The sequence below is a fragment of the Schistocerca piceifrons genome, chromosome 1 (genome assembly GCF_021461385.2).
Source record: "Schistocerca piceifrons isolate TAMUIC-IGC-003096 chromosome 1, iqSchPice1.1, whole genome shotgun sequence".
Taxonomy (NCBI): domain Eukaryota; kingdom Metazoa; phylum Arthropoda; class Insecta; order Orthoptera; family Acrididae; genus Schistocerca; species Schistocerca piceifrons.
The window spans coordinates 577,877,131-577,903,407 of NC_060138.1; the positions used below are offsets into that span (position 1 = coordinate 577,877,131).

Below are 26,277 nucleotides of genomic sequence, written 5' to 3' on the forward strand. Positions count from 1 at the left end.
CTTATACTGTAGGTTTCGTTTAAAAGGGGATTTTTCGAATTTTCACCCTTAACTGAGTGGAATAGGGGATGAAATTTTTTTTAATGTCACAACTAAAGCAATTTGGAAGTTAAAACTACGAAAATTGGTGTTTGGTTTTTCGATCAGAAATAAAGAAATACGTCTATGAATGTCCATCTTTTTAGAGATTGTTGCGAGACTCAGCTGTTCGTTACAGGATTTTAAATTAAACACCTTTCAGTCTTCTAGTTTCCAAACTTATTTTATTTGGCTACCAGTTTCAGCATTTTTCTACACCATCTTCAGGCCTCGGTTCTGATCAAAACAGGGGCAGCAATATTGGTATTAGTAGCCTTCTACCTGCTATAGCGATCACTTCAACCATCACTGCCGGCAGATGATAGGAGGAAATGCAATGTAATACATCTCGCGGTGATTTTCCATTTAAAATACGAGTATTTCGCATCGAACCTGTTTGTTGCTGAACGTCGTCTCCATTAATAAGATAATCTCTTCTCTGTTCTGGTTTGTAAGTGATTTTTTCTTTAGGAACATAACTCTGCGTGAGAAACCATACTGATCACTGGATCAGGTAGAGATCATGGGTGGGATTTCAGATTGTGACTGTACTTTTGTAGTACTGATAGCTAGGACAAAATTTATTATGTCCTGTTGTGGAAAATTTTCAGTGAAAGAAGAGCGCTGCACATTTTGAAAATACATCAGTTATCCCAAGTTCTCATTCCTGTGAACTGAATGTGTACGCAGCATAAATTAACTGTAACATTTCGTCGGCACGCTAGCTAACACATCAGTTGTGTAATCATTCCATCTTTCTCCTTCGTGACGATAAAAAACTGTGCCCCGCACCACGCTTTTGATAGCAAACATTTATATGTCAATTTGACTTCTATATTCGTGTTAAATTACTTATGGCATGTATGTTTTCCGTTATCCCAATCGAGCTTAATGTTAAATACAGTTTTCACGGTTTCACAAGCAGATACATTCTAGTTATTCTATACTGATATTCTATTCTGTGCTGTGCCAAGATCGCTGTTTTTTCCTTTTTTTTTCGTAGCGAGTTTCTGTGATAGTGGATCTAAGACAATTACAAAGAGTTTGGCCAATCTATTTATCTTGTGATGGGTTGCCTATGTTACTCGTTTAACCACACACGACTGAGAACTCATAACAGATTATTTACTGTGTTGGTGAATTTAACAAATGGTTCAAATGGCTCTGAGCACTATGGGACTTAACTGCTGAGGTCATCAGGCCCCTAGAACTTAGAACTACTTAAACCTAACTAACCTAAGGACATCACACACATCCATGCCCGAGGCAGGATTCGAACCTGCGACCGTAGCGGTCTCGCGGTTCCAGACTGTAGCGCTTAGAACCGCTCGGCCACCGGCCGGCTTGAATTTAACACCAACTATGAATTTTGTCATCATCCATTTCAAACACTCATAGTCCAGTCTGACGGACGCCCTCTTTGAAGCTAATGAAAGGACATCTAGTAGAGTTTATGCACAAGCTATGCAGTTACAATAAACAAGCACAACATAAAAAATGGATGTACCAAAAAAGGTACAAAATTTATTCTAGCTAATTACTTCGTCCATCATCTTTTTCTTAAGTTGTGACAATACAATGAACTTATAGTCTATATTCCGAAAAAAAACAGGCATGAAATATACACTGACGAGCCAAAACATTGCGACCACTGCCCACCACCACGTTGGAGGCCGTCTGGTGACGGTGAGAGAACGTGACGCGGTAACAAAAGTACCTAAGCGGAGCAGACACGGACGGGGGATCACCCGAGCGAAGATATGGGCTGCAAATTGGGAAATGCATTGAGATAAGCGACTTTGACAAAGGCCAGATTATTATCAAGTAGAGCCTGTGAACGAGTATCTCGGAAACGGCGAAGCTGGTCGAATATTCACCTGCTACTGTCGTGAGCATCTGCGGAAAGAGGTAGGACAGTGAAACTACCACTAGGCGATAAATGGTTCGAAGTCCACGACTCTTCGCAGAACGTGGAGTTCAGAGGCTTGCCTGCTCTGTAAAGCAGGATAGATGGTGATATATGGCACCTCTGCCGAAAGAGCACAATGCTAGTGCACAGAGAAGTATTTCAGATCATACCGTTCATCGTACATTGTCGAACATGGAGCTCCACAGCAGACCACCCCTACGTATTCACATGTTGACCCAACGACATCGTCAATTACGATTGCCGTGGGTACGGGACCGTCGGGATTCGACCGTCGATCAATGGAAACGTGTCAACTCTTCGGATGAATCACATTTTTGTTACACTAGGCCGATGGTCGTTTCCACAAAAGCCGTCATCGAAGTGAACGGCGGCTCGAAACGTGCAGCGCGTCACGGACTCAGGCTGATCGGAGCAGTATTAAGCTGTGGGAGACATTCTCCTGCGCTTGTGTGGGATCCGTGGTACTAATCGAAGACACGCTGACAGCTGCGAACAACTGTATCTATTTATGCTTGACTTCTTCCACGATGGTGATGACGCCATCCTTCTGCAGAATAACTGTTCGTGTCTCGGAACCAGAACCGTGACTCAATGGTTTGAGGGGCATTATAGTGTCTCGGCGGCCAAATTCGCTTGACGTAAATCCTATGGAACCCATCTGTTTCGCTATCGTGTGCCATTACCGCGTACGCGAGTCAGCGGCCCGATATTTACGGGAGTTTCATGACCTGTGTGTAGACATCTAATGCTACATACGTCCACAAATTTATCAACAAACTGTCGGATTCCTGATACGCAGAATCATTGATGTATTTCGTCCCAAAGACGGACAAACAAGCTATTAAGCAGGTGGTCATACTGTTTGGATTCATCAGTGTTTATTATATACGTTACATTTTTTGGTATCGTGAGAGTTGTTGGCATTTTAATACCCTTCATCGCTTCACACTAAAGCTCTGCAAGCACCTGTGGTAGAGTACCTAAAGATCTTGTGTCCTGGTAGTCGCCGCTACCAGGTTCGAATCCTGCCTCGGGCAACGGTGTGTGTGATGTCCTTAGGTTAGTTAGGTTTAAGTAGTTCTAAGTTCTAGGGGACTGATGACCTCAGATGTTAGGTCCCATAGTGCTCAGAGCCATTTGAACCATTTTCGCTAGTCGCTTTTCTATATTATCCGGGTCAGCGAAAAGTTTATTATTCGAGTGACTTCGATGATCAGGGCAGAAATGAGGCTTTAGTCCAATGATGAAAGCCAATTCCATGACTTTCAGAGGCCTGGCGCAATGTCTGAATCTTAATGCAAACCTGAGCCGATGTGACACATGATTAACACTTCTTTAAGATTCGAGGAGTAAGACGGAGGGTAACCGTTAATCGTTGAGAGGTCCAAGATCAGATACAAGAGCTGCCCCATACTCTAGGGCGTGTACATACCTGGGTATCATATCGCCAAATACGGTAACCACTGTAATATCGGGTGCTGCCAGTTGTAGAACCTGTGTAATGCCATATTTTTTGCCTCCTTGGTTAATCATTCCGTCAACTACGAGAACCGACAACGTGAACTGGGCTAGAAGCGTCCGACACTCTAAGGCAGAGGTATAACTTACTTGATTTGACATAGCTGGTTATAATTTTATCAGATGCGCAACGGCATGGCGACAGTGCAGGTTCTTCGCTAATAAAACGCACACTTGAGTTCCATATCTCTGCTGTATTCCTGAGCATATTAAGTCAGCTGTGGCAATGAAGCATTTGCAGCTTTCTTCGTATAGAAAAACAAAATGTAGACAAGAATATCAAGATACTACTAGCCAGAGCATTAGTACATGGATATTATAAATTGTGTCATTCCCCCATAGCAGACCAGATATTTTGTATTGAAAAATTTCGATGCACACCTGAAACACTCATTCGAAAGCTGGATGGGAATTTCAATTCCGATCCTAAAAACTATCTGTGCATTTGTATTAGATGAGGGAAAAACTGGCAAATCGAACAGACTACTGATCCTTAGATAAGATTGCATAACCTTACAATAACATTATCACTGGGTTTACTTCATGTTACGTGGCATTTATCCCCCTTCTAAATTGTCTTCCCACTTTAAGCTTATCTGTAGCTACAAGGAAGCGAGGTCGCGATTTTAATTTAACAAGATATTTGGGTTACTCGCCTTAAAATCTGATCGGAACAACACTAACATATTTCGGAAAAGCGAGTTTCCATCTTCACACACCAAAGCAAGAATCAGACAAAAAAACCACTAATCAATTCATAAATAAGAAATAAAACTAACCTGGTCTGAAATTCGTTTATTGTATACATTTAGGACCTGACCTGTAGTTTCTATACGATGAATTATTCTGATTCTTTTCATAACGAATGTAGGTGGGAGCTATCTCTTTCGAAACCAGTCAATTTTAATTTTAAGATGGTTAAGCGTGGTTGGACAGAAATATTTTCTTAAATTGTTTTGATTCCTGTTTATGGAACCGGACTGGTAATTCTGGCTCTGAAAAGTAATATTTATTTCCTCATACCGCATGACTGAAAAGTTCAAAAAGCAGCGAGGGATTGGAGGGGAAAAACAGGGACTAGGCGGCAGGCGCGGGCCGAGGGGCGGGGGGGGGGGGGGGGACGACACACAGGTCGGTGGGCGGGGGCCGAGGCACGTGGTCGCCTCGCGTGAGTCCACCGGCCGCACGTGCCGGCCCGCACGTCGCACAGCCGTCCGTTCGGCCGCGAGCCGAATCGCGACGGAACTGACCGACAAGCGTCATACGTATTTAGCGCGGTCAACAATGGGCGGCGGCCAATGGCCAAGAATAATGTCGTCTTCCAAGTTCTGGGCCACGTTTACACTGCGCGGGCGCGGCAGACGTCGGGAGCTGGTCACGGCCCACACCCTCCTGGGACAGACGCGTCTTCTAAATTATGCTTCGACTGCCGGAGAACACTATACAGGACGATTCCGTTATGATGTAACACACTTTCAGTGATGTCGAAGACGGATAAATAACGAATTTTTGTTACGGGACCACATCCGGAGACAGCCGAGCCGAAAGTTCTAAGCCAAAACTGTTCGGATACCTACAATCTCTTTGCTTTCCTTTCTTCGGAAGGGCGTCCGCCCCAGGTAGCTGAGTGGTCAGCGTGACAGACTGTCAATCCAAAGGGCCCGGGTTCGATTCCCGGCTGGGTCGGAGATTTTCTCCGCTCAGGGACTGGGTGTTGTATTGTCCTAATCATCATCATTTCATCCCCATCGACGCGCAGGTCGCCGAAGTGGCGTCAAATCGAAAGACCTGCACCAGGCGAACGGTCTACCCGACGGGAGGCCACAGCCACTAGCCACACGACATTTAATTTTTTTTTTCGGAAGGGCGTAGCATGGACCAAAACAGGAAAGAAATTCCGGTAAACAAAGACTCTAAAATGCTTACCTGAAGAGCTATGACCTCGTCTTCAGTAGAAGAAATGTGTTTCATGCTAGTACAGCGGAAAGACTTTCGCTTGTAACTTTCGCCCCGGTCCGTCACCACAAACTGACACATTTACCCTTCTCCGTCATCCCTGAAACTTTGTAACATTATCATGGAATCACTCAGTACAGCGTAAGAAATATTTTACCTCACCTTTACACTTGTTGTAGTCTGAAGACTAGTTTGAAGCAGCTCTCCACACTTGCTTATCCTGTGCAAGACTCTCCACCTTCCCCTATCTGCGTACTTCAACCTGCTCACCCAGCCCCCCCCCCCTCCTACCCCTCCAAATCAACAAACATAAACACTTCCATCCGTTACGAAACTGACTATGACTCGATGCCTCGTCCTATCACCCAGTTCTTCTTTTAGTTATTTTTTCCCCTACTAGTATCAGTACCACTTCATTAATTACCCACCTGCCCACCTAATCTTCAGCAGCAGCACATTTCAAAAGCTTGTATTCTCGGTTCTTCTCTGTACTCTTAATCGTCCATGTTTCAAGCTCATATAAGGCTACAGTCAGACAAATATTTCCAGAAAACCCTTTCGAAAGCTTAAACTTATCTAAATGACACGATTTTCGCCATTTCACTATAATTATCTTTATTATGTTACTACCCTAACTTTCTCAGCATCACCCCACTTATTCGAGCGTATTGCATTACCATTCTTCTATTTTTGTTAATGTTCAACTTATAAATTCTTTTCAAGGCACTATCATACCAACTATCCTTTGCCGCCTCTAGCAGAATTGAAGACCTTAAAGTTAAAGTTTTTATTTCTTTTCCCTAAACTTCAATTTATTTTCCACATTACTGCTTGCTTTAAGTAGTACATCATATCTCTCGATTCCAGTCCCATTCGGATAATTCCTTCGTGGTGCGTCGTTTTTATGTCTTAAGAGTGTAAATCGTAATGTCAGTATCGTCTTGCGTGGATAGTCATGGTAGTTATTCCGACGTATCTTAATACTCCTGAGGGAATATCGTCTATCAGTACTCTGTCCAGTTTTCTCGCTGTTCCCAATCTTCCACTTCATCTTCACTCACCTCCTTTCCCAGTTCCATATACACAGACAAAATGAAAAGGCAAGATCACTTTTAACACTAAGCAGTGACCCACGCAGAATACAACCGAATTCCGCTCGTTAAGCGTCATATTCACACACTTCTTGACAAAAGCTGCCGAGAAACGGTTCTCTTTTACATTTCCATAATTTCGTATGATAGAACAGTATGGAAATACACAATCGATGACTGAATGAATCGAGCTGCATTCGAACTCTCGTATTTACATCTCGGGCGTCATGCTGCAACGGGCGTGGTACTGGCAGCCTAAATGTCGTGGCATGTCATGAGGACGTTACTCAAGAAGATAAACGCGTCACACATTGACCAGTGAACTTATTTAACGACCGATTCGGCACATGACTCAATGGTTATTTTCAAATTGATTTGTTCGCAATTTCAACCTGAGTCAAATAAGTGCAGTACACCGCATCTGAGCGCTTACTTGGTTTTTTACTAGCCACCAAGGATGACATCATAGTCTCCAAGTTGATTGTACCAGTGATTAAGATTAACGTTCATATTGTTACCCTGATTGTATCCCACAATTAATCTCAAAGTCATATTTTTACAAATATTTTTTTTTTTCCTGGTGCTTCCTCAGACGTAGAAAATCTACGTCAGTACTTATGACTGCTGTATCACATTCCTTCAACTTGTTTCATGCAATTTGTGGAGCTTACTTTAAAGTATTGCTTAGTGCCCCTATGCACATTCGACTCCAGCTCAAAATCAATTGTCGCAAAGGAAAAGCACTTTGATATGTCTCTATAATCGCTGTCCATTAAAACGGATAACTGCAGTCAAGTAATACAGGGACTTGTTCATTTTGCGACACACTTCTCTATGAACTCTGCCACTGGTACCTATGGTTGATGCGGGCTTGCAAAAAGACAGCACACGGAAAAAAATTCGAAGAGTTAACAGCGTGGACATCAGCAGCAAGAAGTATTACAAGTCGAATCATGATAGTGAAAATTATGCAACTGAATTTACGAAATAACAAGCGCAAGCATATTTAGCTATTAGTATCATCCGTCTCAAAATTTTTGGAAATTTGTGGCAAGTTCCTATGGGACCAAACTGCTTAGGTCATCGGTCCCTAGGCTTACACACTACTTAATCTATCTTTAACTTACGCTAAGGACAACACACACACACCCATGCCCGAGGGAGGACTCAACCTCCGACGGGGGGAGTCGCGCGAATCGTGGCAAGCCGCCCCCTAGACCGCGCGGGTCCGTCTCAAAGAAAAATATAAAATTTCTCAATGTATAGTTAATTTGATCTGATATTTCAGCTATGCTTCATTTGTAAGTGGAACTTGTTACTGTGTGGACGTCATCGTTTCATTTCCGTGATAGTTTTTTTTTTACTCGCGCACACACGTCACCCACATTGACTCACAGGCGGATTTTACCGTACAGGTAAGATTTTTCTTCCGTCTGATACAATTGGCAAATGATCCTTCACGTTCTAGGATCATCATTATTTGGTTTTCGGTATGGCATGTTCTGGTTGAGTTTTTTAACTGAAAGAAAAATGCCGTAATTCTCTTGCCTACTCCGCACGATACTGCTGAAATCAACTCGCAATCACCTAAGCCTCTACTAGTACTTCGTAATATGACAAAAGGGGGCGTGGACTCGGCGGATCAGATGTGTTTCACATTGAGCGCAGCTAGGAAAACAAGAAGCTGGCCTATGGCGGTTTTCTTCAGAAAACTCGATTTGCTCGAGTTAACTCGTACGAAATTTATACAGCCGAAGTCGCTAGAGAAAATTATTACAAAAGAAGACTTTATCTCAAAGAATTTGCTCAAATGTTGTTGGAACGTAAGCTCAGCAATCGAGTATCGAACAGGAGGCTTCCGAAGGAAATACAGCTTAGGTTGTTAAAAGAACACCCTAAGATACATGTTCTGGGAACGAGCTAAATGAGAAACTTTTCTCTAGTCGCCAAAGTATTAATTTTCTCAGTCTCAGTTCTAGTTTTCGTGTGTGTTTAATGAGATTCTTCTCAATTCTTATTTAGATTGCTAGAGATATATATACTATCTCATTTATTTCTTTATGAGATACTTCCTTAATTTGTATGCTAAACACAATGTTGAACGAGACTCGAACTGGGGCCTTTGCCTTTCGCGGGCAAGTGCTCTACCACTGAGCTACCCAAGCACGACTCCGACGCCACCCCACAGCTCGTCTCCTACCTTCCAAACTTCACAGAGGCTCTCCTGCATACTTTGCAGAACTAGCACTACTGGAAGAAAGGATATTGCAGAGACATTTTCCCTACACGCTGAACAGAATTGCGGCATACAAGTGTGCGAAATGTGATAAACCCAACTGCTTACAGAGCTCGATGAAAATGTTAAAATTAGTGTAGAAAATCTGTTAATTTTTTTTCCTTTGTTTGCATACATATCAAGTTATCTGCGAAAACACATGTCAACTTTAGAAACTATTTCCTTCGAAACGCTAATATTTGTTTTTGTGCATAAGAATAATCAAATTTATAAACTATTTCATTTGAAAACCTAGTACATAATTTTGTAATTTTTGCATATTTGATGCCAAATTTTGATTTAAACACAATAAACATACTAATTTTCATATTTCATCAAGCTTTTAAATTGTCATTTATTTTCGATAGTCACTAAAGTGGACATAAAATGCAAAATTTGGTCATGTTGGTCCCCCAGACGAATGTTACCGTTAGCACTAATTTTCACATATTACCAACTATGGTTAAACCTCAGTCAAATGGGGCCCTGATGATGTGTACGACTTGGTACTGAATTCTGGGCAAGATTAGCGTTCCAATTCCGAATAATTTATTGGTTTTACGAGCACGATGAAGAGATCACAAATTTACAGCCGCTGGAGTCATGGGCTGTGCGGCTGGTCCCGGCAGAGGTTTGAGTCCTCCCTCGGGCATGAGTGTGTGTGTTTGTCCTTAGGATAATTTAGGTTAAGTAGTGTGTAAGCTTAGGGACTAACGACCTGAGCAGGAAAGTCCCATAAGACTTCACACACATCTGAATATTTTTTTCGTTGCTGTGACCGATGAAGCCCACAAATTATTACCACCATGAGAAGGACGAATAATATTAAAAGTTGCAATTTTAACTCTGTCTGTCGGCAGATAACGTATACGATGTGTATCAAGCCTAGGGTGCCTAGGGGGAGGTAGGGGGTGTTCCTTCAACTCACAACAGGTTATGTTCTTCTCTGCTCATGTAAATGTCATACAATATTTTCCCTTCAAGTTATTGTTTTTTCGATATTGTATAAAGTTAACTGTCAATAAACTTTGTAGATAATTCCTCTGGAAAAAATGAAATTTTCAATGTAATTTCAACAAGCCCGCCTCCCATTGTTTCCATACTACAGAAAATTTTTCTACGTAATATTTTTTTTATTTCTCGTCTCTACAACGATGCATGCCTGTGTGTCTTGTTGGTTGGCATTCTTGATATCCTCAACAATCAGTTTATTTTTAGCGGAAGTGGTTTGTTGATAACATTCAGTTGCTATTTATCTTGTGTACTTCCAGCGAGTTAGTTCAGTCAGTTCCCTGTTGTTCATGTTGAGATTCAGGAATGTTTAAAAGAATTCGTGAATCATCTTTAGAAAGGATTATGAATGTTATTTTAAATGACTATTCTAATCCAGAGAGAAGAAAGTGAAGATGAGGATGGTGTTGTAGAGTATGATCCAGACTGGGAAAGTGACGTGGACATTAGAGACGATGAAGATAATGTAGCGTCAGGTAGTGACCATACGATGTGAGTGCGGCCAAGTCTGGAAGAAGATATGTAATCACACAGCCCGGAATACCTATAGTGCGTTTAAAATTAGTTGCGGCTTTTGACGTTTGGCTCACCGGACGGGTATGACGCCGTTACTCAGGTAACACCAATGGCGAGCCGGCTTTCCCTACCACGCCGCCAGCAATTCCGTTAGGCCGGTATTACACCATCAAATTTCTTCGTCAAATATCTTTGGCCAATATCTTTGTCAAAGATATTTGATGGTGTAATAGGTAACTTTGTCAAATATCGTCCAATATTTGATCAAATTTAGGGCCTCGCTGTAAATTTGATCAAAGAAGTCGCTTGCCTTCTGTTCACTGCAATTTGACATGTTACCACATGGAGCGCTAGCATCGCTGCATTCTGTCGTCTGTAATGTTTTTATAAACATTGCCGGTAAATACAATTGGTGTGTGCCGACAACTACAAAATTAATAGAGATGTATGAAGCCGATGAGGCGCTTTACAACGTGAGGCACGTCGAGTACAAAAATAGCTTACGAAGATTGGAGACCTGACCTAACATAACCTAACCCTCTCCTGTAGCAAGGTATCGGAGTGTTATAGTGAGCCTGCCTTCTGCAGATGTAGCAGTTCTTAAGTGAGTATTGTGCTTTGTGATATGAGGATACACTTCACTGAGCACATACAGAAATGTATGCTCATCCATTCTTAAGTAATTGGTGCACGACTTGACGTCCTCCACTATAAGCTCACTTGACAAGTTCTGTTGAATGCTTTTATCGTGTCGTCGTAAAACCCACGGCTTCACCCAGGTATGTTTCCTTTTTTCCCCCCGCTTCTCTTCTGCATGTGCACACAGTGCAATTGTGGTACATGCAACTGCTGCGGTTAATAAGTTGCTGTTGTCAGCCATCTTGAACTTTGACGAAAAATATGATGACAGTGTAATACCCCTTCTAGCGCTACGTCAAAGGTCTTTGTCAAATATATTTGACGGAATATTTGATCACATCTTTGATCAAATCTTTGACAAAGAAATTCGATAGTGTAATACCGGCCTTAGTAAAGCGTCCCAGTAGCCACGACGTGGATAAACAGTATGACAGTTTCGCGCACCCATGCATCTGCGTTCATTACCTCTCGTTATAAAGTGGCGTTTTCCAGCTTTCAAGTTTTCTAAAGTCGTCAGGTATTGTAAACAAGTGTTTTGTGTTGGCATTGCATTAATAACAATGCAGCACATCTGAACAAGGGATTTGCAAGAAAAGTGGTCATCGAAGAACACGTCCCGGCTATGAAGATAAAGTTATGCTGTAAAATATTCCTCCAAATTCAGATAATTTTAACGTACAACCCTCCACACCATTCCATTGCAATGGATAAAGCTACAACAATGCAGTGGAAAAAAGCTGATGTTTTGCCCTGGGTACAAGGAAGTGTTCCATTGGATAAAGTTGAGCCTAGTATGTATAACGGGAAGTTAATGGAACTTGTAGCGCTGCACAAGCCAAAAACTCCACGCCGCCAGGTCGACTCGACGTTCAAGTCTCCCAAGTGGCGTCAAATCGAGACTTGCACCCGGCGAACGGTCTACCCGACGGGAGGCCCTAGTCACATGGCATTTACATTTTTTACCAGGTCGACGAACTGGCTAACGCTAAAGGTTAAAGTTTAATCAGTCTTTCTCCGTATCATGCTAATTTAAGTCCGACTGAGAATATACGGGCATTGGTGAAAAGTAATGTGGCAATAAACAAGACATTTACGCTCAATGAGGTTGAAATGCTGACAGAAGAAGCAAATGCAAATGTTACACCACAGGAATAGCCTCGAGTTGTCAGCCATACCAAAAAAGTAGTTGAGGAGACATGTATAAATGAAGGACTGAAGATTTCATACAAAACTCTCTTGTTGCGTGTTAAACCCTGTTTCTTTTGGCAAAAACACAGCAGAGTTTACAAATATCCGTATCAATAACAATCTAATGCTGTTGAAATTGTGATATAGTCCTGTAACAGCGTATTGTTAAAATAGCAACTGAGGACACAACAGGTCAACAGTTAAGAAAAAGCCCATTATCAGTATAAAAATAAATGTGTAACTTCATAACATGTATTGCTGCAAAATCCACAGCAATTCTCGTTTCACCAGCCATTGAAGTCCTTAAAAATTACACTATTTCTCACCAGCCATTGAAGTCCTTAAAAATTACACTATTTCATTTAAAAAAAACTGTAGTTGCCTGAATATAGTGTGGGAGATATGGAAGTTCCACATATTAATCATACGGAAAAATACTCTCCTCTTCGAGTGCTGTCATTTGCCAAAATCTTGTACCAATATATCACACTGTTCACGACATACGAGGGACTTCATTCTGGCTTGTTCACTGGCGCATGCGTTCGTTATGGAGCGGTTTACATACATTGCATTTTCTCGACATGGGAGGCAAATAGCGATATCCATCCAAGTTTAGAGAATAATTCAATGTGTTATATAAATTTAATTTACAGCAACATATGACCTAACGCACACCATACGCTAATTCATAACGACTCCTATTTTTCACTGCAATCTTTAAAAGTTTTTCTTGCAGTAGTTTATCTAGTATCGAAATATTACAATAGCTATGACGATTAATGAGATGATAGACAGTTCATCATGAAGCTGACGAATTAAGCTATATGTGCGAGAACCAAGAATTTATTACCGAATAGTTTCTTTAAGATAGTGTGAGAAAGATTGTAGATGGGCCGGCTTTCGTGGCTTGCTGTTTACCCAGTCAAGCAGCTTGGCAGCTTCCGAGCCGAGTAGTCTCGCATTATCGTCACCAGCTGACGCGTTCAGCACAGCTAGGCTTGCAAATATAGTAAGAGAGCAGGCAGGAGGAACTCCAGCCAGTGTTTGCCATTCTCCTGGAGACGCCTTAATGTTACTTTTTACACCTGACAGCATGGACATTATAGAAAAACCTTTAAATGAAGAGACAATTAGGCTAAATGTTACTTCTACCAATGAGAAAATCATCCCAATCTTTCTCCCAGTATTTTTGTTTTACTTTAGCATATATCAGCCGGCGCGATTTCTTCATGTTGTGCTGTTCCTGCTGACTACGCTGTAATTTTTCTGGTAAGATTCTTTTCATTTTTGTTGGTTCCTTCGTTTGCAAATTCTAAGCATTTCCTTGTAATTCAGATTTTTAATGGGCCAGTGGACAGTGGGTGTTTCATAGTGTTGCTACGTAATTGTTTTGGACAGTGCACAGTTGGATTTTCGTAGTGGTTTCCGAGTAACAGTTTTGATTTAATTTTCTGCACAGTCTACGCCAGTTAGTTCCGTTTTTATGTAAATTTGTGCACTGACAAGCTGTTCGCAATAGTTATTTCAGTTCAGCCTTTTTACAACAGAGGACAGCACATTCAGGTTTCAATAAAAAACAGACAAACCTTCTAATACTCCTGAACGAAAGAAAGCTCGAGTCAGAGCGAAAACTTTCAATTGGAATTATTAGGTTTGATGACGAAACTAGCGGCCAGCAAAGGAATGAAGCAACAAGTTCACAAAAAAGTGAACGACAGGTTTCCACTACTTTATAAACTATGAGTGCACCTCACCATTGATGAGATGCTCAAGCTTGTTTAGAGGACGCTGCTCCTTCAAAGTAGGAGGAATTGGGCAAGTATGGCATCCTTGTATGAATGATGTCAGGCGCAAGATCAGATATTTCATGAATATGGAACACTACGCAGGTAAAGTATGGAGACTATCCAAGGAAGAACGAGGTTCAGCAGCTGTCGTTAAACGCTTGGCAGTGCATCTGAAAAATATTGGTCGAAATATTACGAGGGTAATCCCAAAAGTAAGGTCTCCTATTTTTTTCTAGGTACATAAGACCTGTTTATTTCTACAATGGTTTACAACGGTTTACAGCTTGAAGATTTAGCTATTTTTTGACATGATCACCATTTCTGTCGATGCATTTTTGTAGACGCTGTGGCAGTTTTTGTATGCCCATGTCATACCAGCTCGCCGCCATGCTGTTCAGAAAGTTACGAACCTCTTCTTTCACCTCGTCGTCGGAGCTGAATCGCTGGGACCACAATTAACGCTGACAGGTATTGTGAGACTTTGCAAAAACTAAAACGGGAATTCAGAACCGGAGAAGAGGAATGTTCAGCAAGGGCCTACACATTCTCCATGACAACGTTCGCCCACACATTGCTCGGCAAACCGTTGCTCTCCTGCAACAGTTTCAGTGGAACACAATCACCCACCCACTCTATAGTCATGACTTGGCGCCCAGTGACTATCACCTGTTCCCTAGGTTAAAAGAAGCGATTCAGCTCGGACGACGAGGTGAAAGAAGAGATTCATAAGGTTCATAACTTTCTGAACAGCATGGCGGAGAGCTGGTATGACATGGGCATACAGAAACCGCCATAGCGTCTACAAAAATGCATCGACAGAAATGGTGATTATGTCGAAAAATGGCTAAATGTTCAAGCTGTAAACTGATGTAAACCATTGTAGAAATAAACATGTCTATGTACTTATAAAAAAAATAGGAGACCTTACTTTTGGGATTACCCTCGTACTATAAAGCGACACTACAGATCAGTGCATTTGACAGGAGAGTTATACCAAGACTAGAAAGTTCCTACAATAGAAACTTTCCAGTCACTCAGGAAGCACATTCCAGAGATAACGAAGAATACATCAAATCGAAAGTTATATTCGTCAATGTTCATGTTCACAGATCCAACGACAGGTAAGCCACAAGTTATTTTGGTATTTCACATAGTAAAAACAAAACCAAGTTAAAACTTACTAATATTATTAACTTCCTACCAACATAAAGGCACTGAAGAAGGAAAGAAGATTAAGAGTCTATATTACAATTCCACTAAAGGTGGAATTGATACCACTGATCAAATGGTTCATACACCTGAAAGAAGGGAACAAAGATATGGCCTCTCACAATATTTTACTATCCCAACGATATCAGTGCAATCATCAGTATCTATGTAACCACCATATTCATCAAGCAACATCCAAGATCGAATGAGAAGAAACACAACGAATTGAAACTTTTCCTTCTGCAACCTGAGTTCCAACTAGTGAACCTGCAAACAGCAGAAATAGGTACTAATGTAAAAGGGTTTTCTAACTAAACTGTTGAGTCAATGGAAAGTACTCCACAAAAGAAAATCAAAGAAGTGACACATAAAGATCAACTTCCTGTATGAAAAGGTCGGTGCCATTTTTGCGTAAAAGAAGCAGAAGTACAACAATCAAAACCAAAACATTACTGTAGACAGCCGGCCCGGGTGGCCTAGCGGTTCTACGCGCTACAGTCTGAACCCGCGCGACCGCTCCGGTCGCAGGTTCGAGTCCTGCCTCGGGCATGGATATGTGTGGTGTCATTAGGTTAGTTAGGTTTAAGTAGTCCTAAGTTCTAGGGGGCTGATGACCTCAGAAGTTAAGTCCCACAGTGCTCAGAGCCATTTGAGCCATTTTTAGTACTGTGGACAGTGTCATAATCGTGTGTGTAACATGCATTCAGAAAGAATTGTGTAGTGTATCTCCTGCTTGAAGTTGAGTATCAGAGTAGTATGTGTAATATATCAAAACATTTTTATTTTGTGTTGCTATATGCCAATTCTTTACTGATTCAATCTAGTATTTGAAAGTATTAACAACATTTATAAGTTACAGTCTTCTAAAATATGTAATCCTTTTTGAAACCTGTAATTTTTTACCTGCAGATTATTTTAACACCAGTGGCTTCACTGAACTCAGCCTCCTCTTTCGGCTCTCCTACAAAAAAAAAGCTTAGGCGTCCGAGGGTTAAGACCGAACTTGGGTAGATGGGGAAGGAATTAAAACGGAAACTCATTTAGTGCATCGGATTTATCTGATGCAAAAGTACACAATTTATGCTAAACAGAATGTGTTAACAAGAACACAACTACGATAATGTTGGTAGCTGAAGATCACAACTCACCCTTGACACTTTCTTCTTATGAAAGTTAAATTCGTCGTCTTCTGATGTAGCTGCTGCAGTTGTAAAGTTGAGATTCCTGAAACACACTCGCTTCGGTAAGCATTCAGACACAGTAATAACGTCAACATTTTAAATAGTTCAAAAAATTATGCAAGAAAATTAAGTCTGATACTGCAAAACAACACTAAACATATGCTTGCCAGCTTCGTACATTACATCGACTTACAACAAACATTTAGTATAACAAAGTGCACAAGCAATTGAGAAACGTAACAACTGGAAGAGCAGCTGTAGTTTGCACTGACGAACTGATTTGGAAGGAAGAGCATCACATGCTCAACAGCCGCTAAATTGGAACAGAGTGGGAAGAGGGACACAAACACGTCATTTGAAACAAATGAACTATAATGTATCCTGTCTCTTATTGTGCGTAATATTACACACCACGAACGTACCCCAAATTAACATTTCAAGCAGCATGCCCGTTGGAATCATAACTACACTGCTGATACTAAACATCATGGGAGAGGCAAGAACTGATGGAGTATGTAACTAATAAGGACTTCGTCAAACAACTAATCTTTTCTTCAGAATGACTGATTCTTTGGGAGGTTTACAGGAAAGTGCACCACAGCTACAAAATTGACCTCAATTAACATTTGTTATTTCTTCTTGTGCGTTGCTCGTCTGTTTGGGGACCATGTCAGGGTGGATTACAGTAGATGACTACAGTAGTTCAGAGGGCTGCTCACAGATTTTTAAAGACCGATCAGTTCAGTATGAGAATGGTATGAACAAACCCAGAGATTTCAAATCATGGAAGTTTTGGAAGAAAGACGTTCTTTGTGTGGAAGTTTAATTGGAAAGTTTAAAGTACGAGATCTATTCAAAAAATTCCGAAACATTCGTAATTTCGCGCCAATGGTGTGTTGAAGCCAAATGCAGTTGGCATCCCTGCACACCCTTATGTTTAATGTGTAACAGCTGGAAGTATTATGTTGCATGTCTGTTAGTCATTGTTCGGCGCTGTGTGTCGCACAATTTGCGAATTTCGAAATAACAGAGTCAGAGAAGCACTCGTCTCCAAAGGATGCAAGAAGCCTACGGTGGTGAACACTTAAGCTGTACTCTGTGTTACAAATGGTTCACACGGTTTAAAAAAGGCCTGGACGGAAGTTAAAAATGACCCTCGTTCAGGATGCCCCTCGATGTCTACCGATGACGTTCATGTCAGGAATGTCAATGAAATTGTGCGTGCCAATCGAAGACTGACTGTCTGAGAGATTGCAGAAAAATGTAACATTTCAATTGGATCATGTCGTGAAATCCTGACACAACATTTTGGAGCCCATCGTGTTGCCGCCAAGTTCATCCCATGGAGTCAAGACCAGAAAGATCTTTGTCTCGCAGTCTGTGAAGAGCTTTTGGATTGCGCAAATGAGAACGAGATGTCCCTGAGAGAATCATAACTGGTGATGAGACATCAAGGTATAAGCTTCACAATGGGTTGGGAAAGATTCTCTAAGACCAAAAAAAGCTATCAGGTCAGGTCAAACGTCAAAGCCATACTGGTAGTTTTCTTTGACTTTAATGGATTAGTTCAGTATGAATTCGTGCCACAGGGACAAACTGTTAAATCTTAAATCAATAGTAGTGTCGGGACGTGTTGCGACGCCTGCGAGAAAATGTGAGAAGGAAACGGCCTGAAATGTGGCGAACCAATCCATGTCTCTTGCATCACGATAACGCACCCGCTCATTCATTCCCACTGATGCATGACTACTGCACAAAAAACATAATCGTTGTGCTGCCTCATCCTCTGTGCTCTCCAGACCTGGCCCCTGCGGACTTTTTTAAATTTCAGTAGTTGAAAATCCCCGTTGAAAGGACGAAGATTTGCAACGACATATGAAATATAAGAAAATTCGTAGACGGCGCTTCGCGCTATTCAGCAAGACGTGTACCAAGACTGCTTCCAGGAGTAGATGCGGCGTTAGGAGATTATTTCGAACACATTGCACGACACACAAAAAGTAAGCGTAAAAAAAATTTGTGGACAAAGTCCCAGAAGTTTTTGAACAGACCTCGTACAAGCATTCGGGATGAACTGTAAGCGGATTCTAGTACATTCATAGTCTATCTCGCAGGAGGGCCATAAAAACAAAGCAAGCAAGAATAGGATGTGCGCGAACGAACTCTTTAAATTATTATTATACAAGGAAATAAGGTTCTCCGCCGAGGAGTGAACACTATCGAATCACTTTCCTCTGTCATCGTAAGTAATTTTCCAGTCTCCACACAATCTTAATTTTTCCAAGCCACTTTGATATTTGTCAAAATCTCTTTTATGTGTATGTCCAAGAGGTCGTCCTCCGATGGGAAACTCTTCTTTAACTCTCTTGAAGGTCTTATTTGGTATTGCCTTAATGCCAAGCCCTATGCATTGCAATCATAAGGTTTTCATTCTTGCTACTGTATCTGGTTCTCTGTGTAGATCATAATCTTCGTCATGAAGTATTGGCGTTGCTAACTCTTACAGGCCAAAATATCCTTAATTTACTTTCTTTTTTGTGAAAGTATACGTTTCAGGGATGTCGGTTCAAACTGATACATTAATGATTTGATGTGAGAGATTTAGATTTTCTAGAGTGAACTCGCTTTTGAAAACTGTCATACGGCCATATTAACAAAAGTTATCCTTTTGCACGAAGTATTCGGTTTCGGCTTTTGTGCAGTATCAGAGGCTAGCAGTCGCCAAGTTAACGAAATTCATTGGTCAGGTATATCTATATTCTGCAAACCACGTGAGGGGCATGGCAGAGGATACATCCACTGAACCAGTTATTAGGGTTTCTTCTCGTTCCATTCACGTATGGAGCGCGGGAAGGATGATTGTTTGAATGCCTCGTGTGTGCAGTAATTATTCTACTCTTATCCTCACTATTCCTATGCGAGTAATACGTAGGGGATTGTGGTATATTCCTAGAATCATCATTTAAAGCTGGTTCTAGAAACTTTGTTAAAAGTCTTTCTCAGGACAGTTAATGCCAGTCTTCGGGAGTCTGGTAGTTCAATTTCTTCAGTATGTCTGCGACACTACCCAGGGATCTGAGAAGCTTGTGACCATTCGTGCTGCCCTCCTCTGTGTACGTCCAATATCCCCTATTAGTCCCATATAGTATGGATCCCACATACTTAAGGAATATTCTAGAAATGGTCGCACGACTGATTTGTAGGCAATTTTCTTTGTAGACTGAGTGCACTGCTCCAGTATTCTACCAATAAACCGAAGTCTATCACCTGCTTTAGCCGCGACTAAACCTATGTGATCATTCCATTTCACATACCTACGAAATGTTACACCCAGGTATTTGTACGAGTTGTCGGATTCCAACAGCGACTGACTGATATTACAGACATGGTATACTAAGTTTTTTCGTTTTGTTAAGCGCACAATTTTACATGTATGTACATGTAAAATAAGTTGCCATGATTAGCACCACTTTGAAATCTTATCAAGACCTGACTGAATATTTATGCAGCTTTTTTCGGATAATACTTCATTACAGAGAAGTGCATCATCTGCAAAAAGTCTGAGGTTACTATTAACATTGTCTACAATGCCACTGATGTACAACATGAGCAGCAAGGATCCCAACAACGCCGGCCGCGGTGGTCTAGCGGTTCTAGGCGCGCAGTCCGGAACCGCGCGACTGCTACGGTCGCAGGTTCGAATCCTGCCTCGGGCATGGATGTGTGTGATGTCCTTAGGTTAGTTAGGTTTAAGTAGTTCTAAGTTCTAGGGGACTGATGACCTCAGATGTTAAGTCCCATAGTGCTCAGAGCCATTTAAGGATCCCAACACACTTCCCTGGGGCACCGAAGTTACTTCTACATCTGATGATGACTCTTCGCAAAGGTTGTGTTATTAATTTGCAGTGCATTATCATTTTTTGGCAGGTGGGTTAAGGTGAAGTATACCGGTTTACCTGTATTCATTCGAATACTTGTCACTTTCTTAGCATTTGTTATTTGTTTTGGTACAGCCTAATTCATTTTCATGTGACAAAGCAACGTCGTCAGCTCACGCGCAACATACATCGTAATGCAGTGAGGTCGATGCGCAGTATTTAACAATAAAGCTCGTAACTGTCCGTAACACTTGTTTTATGCTTTCGAGGATTCCTTCGAGATGTTGCAGTTTGTTTTGCTTGCGTGACTCCCGCCTCGTGTGACGTGAACTCAACCGTTCCGCTGTTACGACTAGCGCCACGGGTGCAAGCAGCAGCCCCGTGACGTGCTAGTCCTGCAGTCGTCTCCAGGCGCTAATAGACACATTTACGTAGGCATTCACTGGCCGCGGATGCGTCACAGCCATTGGCGTTACGTCAGCCTATTATGCTTCAATCATTTTCGTTTCAGATTTCTGCTAGATTCCAGGATACCTGCTTGGCAGAGGCAGGTAAACTTATTCGGAAAACATACCAACTCATAATTCAGTAAGACTTCAGAGTAAAAAGGTGAAGTACAGATTTCTCGTACTTTCTGAAAAAGATAATGTTTCCTCGGGCATAAAAGACGGAATTATTTTTCCACATAGTCCCTTTCTTGTAGTGCACTGATTCTGTCTCTGACGTGTGATTCTGGTTGTCCTGCAAAACATTCGTCAACAGGTCTCATGGATTCCTCACTCCACTCAATACGGTTTTCAAGCACAAATTTCATTACACACAGGAATAGGTTGAAGGCAGTCCCTGCCGAATTCGGTGCGTAAGGACGATATTCCAACTAGCTGTAGTTCAAAAACTTAAGTTTTCCCAGTTTTCAAGGCACCTTTGCAAGCAGATGCATTGGTCTGACAATTGACGACTGGAACACATTCCATAGATAATGTAACAGTCATTCTGTAGTGAAGTGTACACGAAATAGCCTTACAGGTGACATGTGATCAGAAACAATCCGAAAAGCTTGTAAGGGCATCGCAGGGAAGGTTCCTGAGAAATTATTGTTACGAAAAAAAAGTCGATATGTTGCGTTGTTTCAGAGTTGTTTAGAATTGAAATTAGCCAATCAAGTCGTCGCGCTGGAGCCTGCTAGAGACAGTGCCCCTAAACTTGTTCTTCCTTTCGTTTAATCAGACCGAGCAAACGCCGCTTTTGCTCACCTAACTTAAATTTATCACTTCCTGAAATGGCACATTTTAACTGATACTGAGCACTTTAACAAGTGGCAACTCACAGATGTCTGTCCGTTACCACATTTTAGCGCGTGCAAGTGCTTGAATCTGCGCGCGCAACGACCTGATTAGCTATCTTCAGTGCTAAATATCTCTGAAACGGCGCAACGTATCGATTTTTTTTCTTAACAATTACTTCTCTTCAAGGCCTTCCCTGTCACACCCTTACAAGCTTTTCGGACTGTTCCTGAGACCCCGTAAAACCACATAATTAGAAGGAAAAAACTTAATGTAAAAGTACCAGACGAGTCAAGTATACACCTATTTTGTCGAGTATAGACGTACTTTGGGGCGAAAAATAAATTTTCAAAGTAGCTTAATTTCACTCTTCAGGATTTCTTCCCTCACAAAAAGCTATTCACGTGCATGTTTGTTTCAATAATAAATGTATGGTTAGGGAACCAGTTTTAAACAAAATACAGTTCCTTCTTGACCACTATTTAAAAATACAATTTCATCTGAGGAGCTCCATCGCGGTCAGGTGAAGCAGTAGTACGGTAAGGACGGCTATAGCGTCAAGTGCCCACTTCGTTTTATTCTTCTGGAGATTGCTGCAGTCCAGTAGCGGACATTTAAAACTATTGAGAGACACTTCTTTGGTTCTGTCAGCGAGTTTCGAAGCGAAAATTACCTGCGCTTTACTGCTATGAAATATTTTGTGTCTTCTCTAAGCCCGATGTAAGGCAAGTGACAAATTCATTTGTGTCCTAAATTGCCGGCCGGAGTGGCCGTGCGGTTCTAGGCGCTACAGTCTGGAGCCGAGCGACCTCTACGGTCGCAGGTTCGAATCCTGCCTCGGGCATGGATGTGTGTGATGTCCTTAGGTTAGTTAGGTTTAATTAATTCTAAGTTCTAGGCGACTGATGACCTGAGAAGTTAAGTCGCATAGTGCTCAGAGCCATTTTGTATCCTAAACTAAAGCAACAAACGGAACAGTGCCGCAACAGTGCTGCCAGGTTTTCCATATCAGCAACCTCAGTAGTCATTAGACATCGTGAGAGAACAGAACGGGGCGCTCCGCGGAACTCGCGGATTTCGACCGTGGTCAGGTAATTTGAGTATCACTTGTGTCATACGTCTGTACGCGAGATTTCCACACTCCTAAACATCCCTAGGTCCACTGTCTCCGATGTGATAGTCAAGTGGAATCTGTTGACTGACAGAGACCGCCGACAGTTGAAGAGGGTCGTAATGTATAATAAGCAGACATCTATCCAGACCATCACACAGGAATTCCAAACTGCACCAGGATCCACTGCAAATACTATGACAGTTAAGCGGTAGGTTGAGAAAACTTGGATCCCATGGCCGAGCGGCTGCTCATAAGCCATACATCACGCCGGTAAATGCCAAACGACGCCTCGCTTGGTGTAAGGAGGGAAACGTTGGACGACTGAACAGTGGAAAAGCGTTGTGTGGAGTGACGAATCACGGTAGACAATGTGGCGATCCGATGGCAGGGTCTGGTTATGACGAATACTCGCTGAACGTTATCTGACAGTGTGCGTTGTGCCAACAGTAAAATTCGGAGGCAGTGGTGTTATTGCGTGGTCGTGTTTCTCATGGAGGGGGCTTGCACCCCTTGTGTTGCGTGGCACTATCACAGCACAGGCCTACATTGATGTTTTAAGCACCTTCTTCCTTCCCACTGTTGAAGAGCAACTGGGGGATGGCGATTGCATCTTTCAACACGATCGAGAACCTGTTCATAATGCACGGGTTGTGCCGGAGTGGTTACACGACAATAACAATGCCGTAATGGAATGGCCTGCACAGAGTTCTGACCTGAATGCTATAGAACACCTTCGGGATGTTTTGGAACGCCGACTTCGTGCTAGGCCTCACCGACCGACATCGATAATTTTCCTCAGTGCAGCACTCCGTGAAGAATGGGCTGCCATTCCCCAAGTAACCTTTCAGCACCTGATTGAACGCATGCCTGCGAAAGTGGAAGCTGTCATCAAGGCTAAGGGTGGGTCAACATCATACTTAATTCCAGCATTCCCGATGGAGGGCGTCACGAAGCCATTTTCAGCCCGGTGTCCAGATACTTTTGATCACATAATCTATAACTCGCGTAATGACCACGCCGAGAAAATTCGAGAAATTACAGCCAATTCGGAGGCTTACCGACGATCATTCCTCTCGCGTGCGATTCGTAAGTGCATCATGGTTTGGGGGGGGGGGGGGGGGGAGTTAAGTGGTGCCAGACGCTCCCTCAGCCACACACAATTGGGCGGCTTGCGGAGTATGGTGTAGAAGTAGAGCTGCAATTATTATTTTCGGCAACATGCCAGCAGTGTACACCTCGATGGACCGTTGCGACTTCCGGTGACATCTCAGCAAATTCAGCGCCCAAGCCCACGGTTTAATTCAACTAAAGTGTCCGCCCTTACCAACTAATTTATCCGAGACAATCATCTCCACGGCCTCCTTTATTACAGCGGCCCTAAAGTTCCCCGCCTGCTCATGATCTTCGTATTTAATTTCATATTCACGAAGTCAATTTCAACCAAATTCTTCGGAGTCAGAGACTGCGTCCTGTCGTGAAACGGTGTACCATTTTTCGGCCAATACTGCCAGTGATGGTCATCAGAGTATGTAATATCTCCCTTCCCCTCCACTCACGACATCCAGTCTTACGTTTAACTTATTTTAACGTGAATCGTAGGAGCTCATTAATGAGTTGCCTCAGCAATTGTCGGCCGTATGGGGCGGACATATCTCGCACTGCTCCACTGGCCTCCAATATTGTCTAACCTCAGGGAATGTGACCCTTTTTTTATTGTGGCGGTTTGTAAAAGACTCTGTCTGTATGGCTCCTCTTTCAGCAACTTTGCAACGCCGCCTAACAACAGCAGTGAATGCAGACCTGTTCGCAAAAGTACAGGACAAGTTTTACTATAGTTTTGATGTTTGTTGTGCGTCCCTTGGAGGACACATTGAACATTTATGAAAGGTACATGAAAACTGTGATTATAAATGTAATTGTACATTTCACCCCAAGACTGTATGTACGTGCGTGTAAAATATATACCTTTGTAAAACAGGGGTTATTTTTAATAAAATATTTTTAGTCCTATATGTAACTTAAAATCCACCCAAAGTTTCTACTTTCATTCACGAAAACGATAAAGTATTCTCAAATCATTAATATCTTTCTGAAACTTTCTGTACTGTGATAAGAGTTGCATTGTCCCAACAGTATTACTCTGATGAAGGACACTTGAGGCAAAGACTGAAACGTTGGTAAATCATTTGACAGCATGAGACGTTCTACAAGCCAGGAGATTTTTATAAAACTCTTATCTAACTGAAATATTTTGTGAATGCAGTCTCGGGCGACTTTCGTAAAATTTAGGAACTGCATCATGTAATACACAGATCTACTTATTTTTATTTTGACTATCGATTTCGGTCAAATTTTGACTGTATTCGGACCATCTGGACCAAAGGAGAACAGCTACACTATCTGATCAAAAAGCATCTGGAAGTAGTGGGACTAGGATATTTATCTTCTGTACTATCTAGGTTTCAGCTTTATGCCATTATCGAGTACAATCCTAAAAGTGCTTAGTTCATTAGCATGTCATACCTGGTAAAGTCAGTCCAAAGCAGTCTTGTTTACCTGCTTTGGACGACCTTTACCACATGTTATGTGTTAATGGCCTAAGAACTTTTAGCACTGTACTAGATAATAGCACAAAAGTCTAAATCTAGAAAGTACAGAAGATAAATACAGTCAAAGGGCGGCGTATTCTTTCCAAAAATAACTGTACGACTGTGGCTCGGCGCCACTGAAAACTTTTTACAGTCTACATTGTTGCCAGACTTCGCACTCCATACCCCACTGATATTGGCCAATATTTCGCTATGTATAAAAATTGGGGAAAATTCCAAAAAATCATAGGAAATTCAATAACCAAATTGTGCTACAAGTTTTCCTCCTGCTACTACGACATCCTAGCACAGAACCTAGTAATTCTAAGTGTAAATTGGTTGGAAATCCAAGATGGGCAATTATCCGACTGGTTGAATACGAGCACAGCCTCTATGACATCACAATCCAAGAAGACTGACCTGGAAATATGAGCGCACCCTGCACGATTGTCTGGTCACTTGCATTTTAAGTTTAGAATCCAATGTGGCCAGTGGGTTTCGCCTGAATTCATACAGAACTTGTCCCAGTTTTAAAATGATGAGAAATTAAAAAAAAAAATACAACATGGGCCCTTCTGTTAAGTACAGAATCCGGAGTTGCGTTTAAAACACCGGGAAATTAAAAATCGTTGGTTTTCCCCATTCCTATGACTTGCCCGAAATTTGAAACGTTGCTAGCACTTGTGTAGTAAGTTAAAACAATTTCCCCTCACCCCTCTGACATCAAAGCTTGTATGTTTAAACAAATTCCTCCACCTCAGTTACCTCTAATTTAAAATGGTGGTATATTAAAAAACCTCTTGTTCTAAGTTTAAAATGGCGATTTTTTTTTTCAAAAGAATTCACTCATCCTGAGTTTAAAATGGCGAGAAATCCAATAATACACTTACCGTAAGTTTAAAATTGCGGGAAAGACCACTGGCTGTCGATATAGAGTACTTGTTCATAGCTGTAAAACTCACTGATGTAGCATGCATGGTTGTTAAACAATTGCGGTGTGAGTGAGTGTGTTTGTGTGTTTGTGTGTGTGTGTGT

The 26,277-nt window shown here is 41.8% G+C and overlaps 1 protein-coding gene across 3 annotated transcripts in view; it reads right to left on the reverse strand.

Annotated features, from left to right (window-relative positions):
• The window catches only part of LOC124802248 (transcription factor cwo), a 162,439-nt gene that overhangs the window by 21,109 nt on the left and 115,053 nt on the right, over positions 1–26,277 (reverse strand). For 2 of the 3 annotated variants that reach the window (XM_047263137.1, XM_047263135.1), the window contains one exon: positions 16,347–16,422. In XM_047263137.1, coding sequence (XP_047119093.1) covers positions 16,347–16,422 — 76 coding nt within the window. Of the gene's footprint in view, positions 1–16,101; positions 16,123–16,346; positions 16,423–26,277 lie in introns of those variants that run through there. The other variant, XM_047263140.1, reaches the window with a different exon arrangement.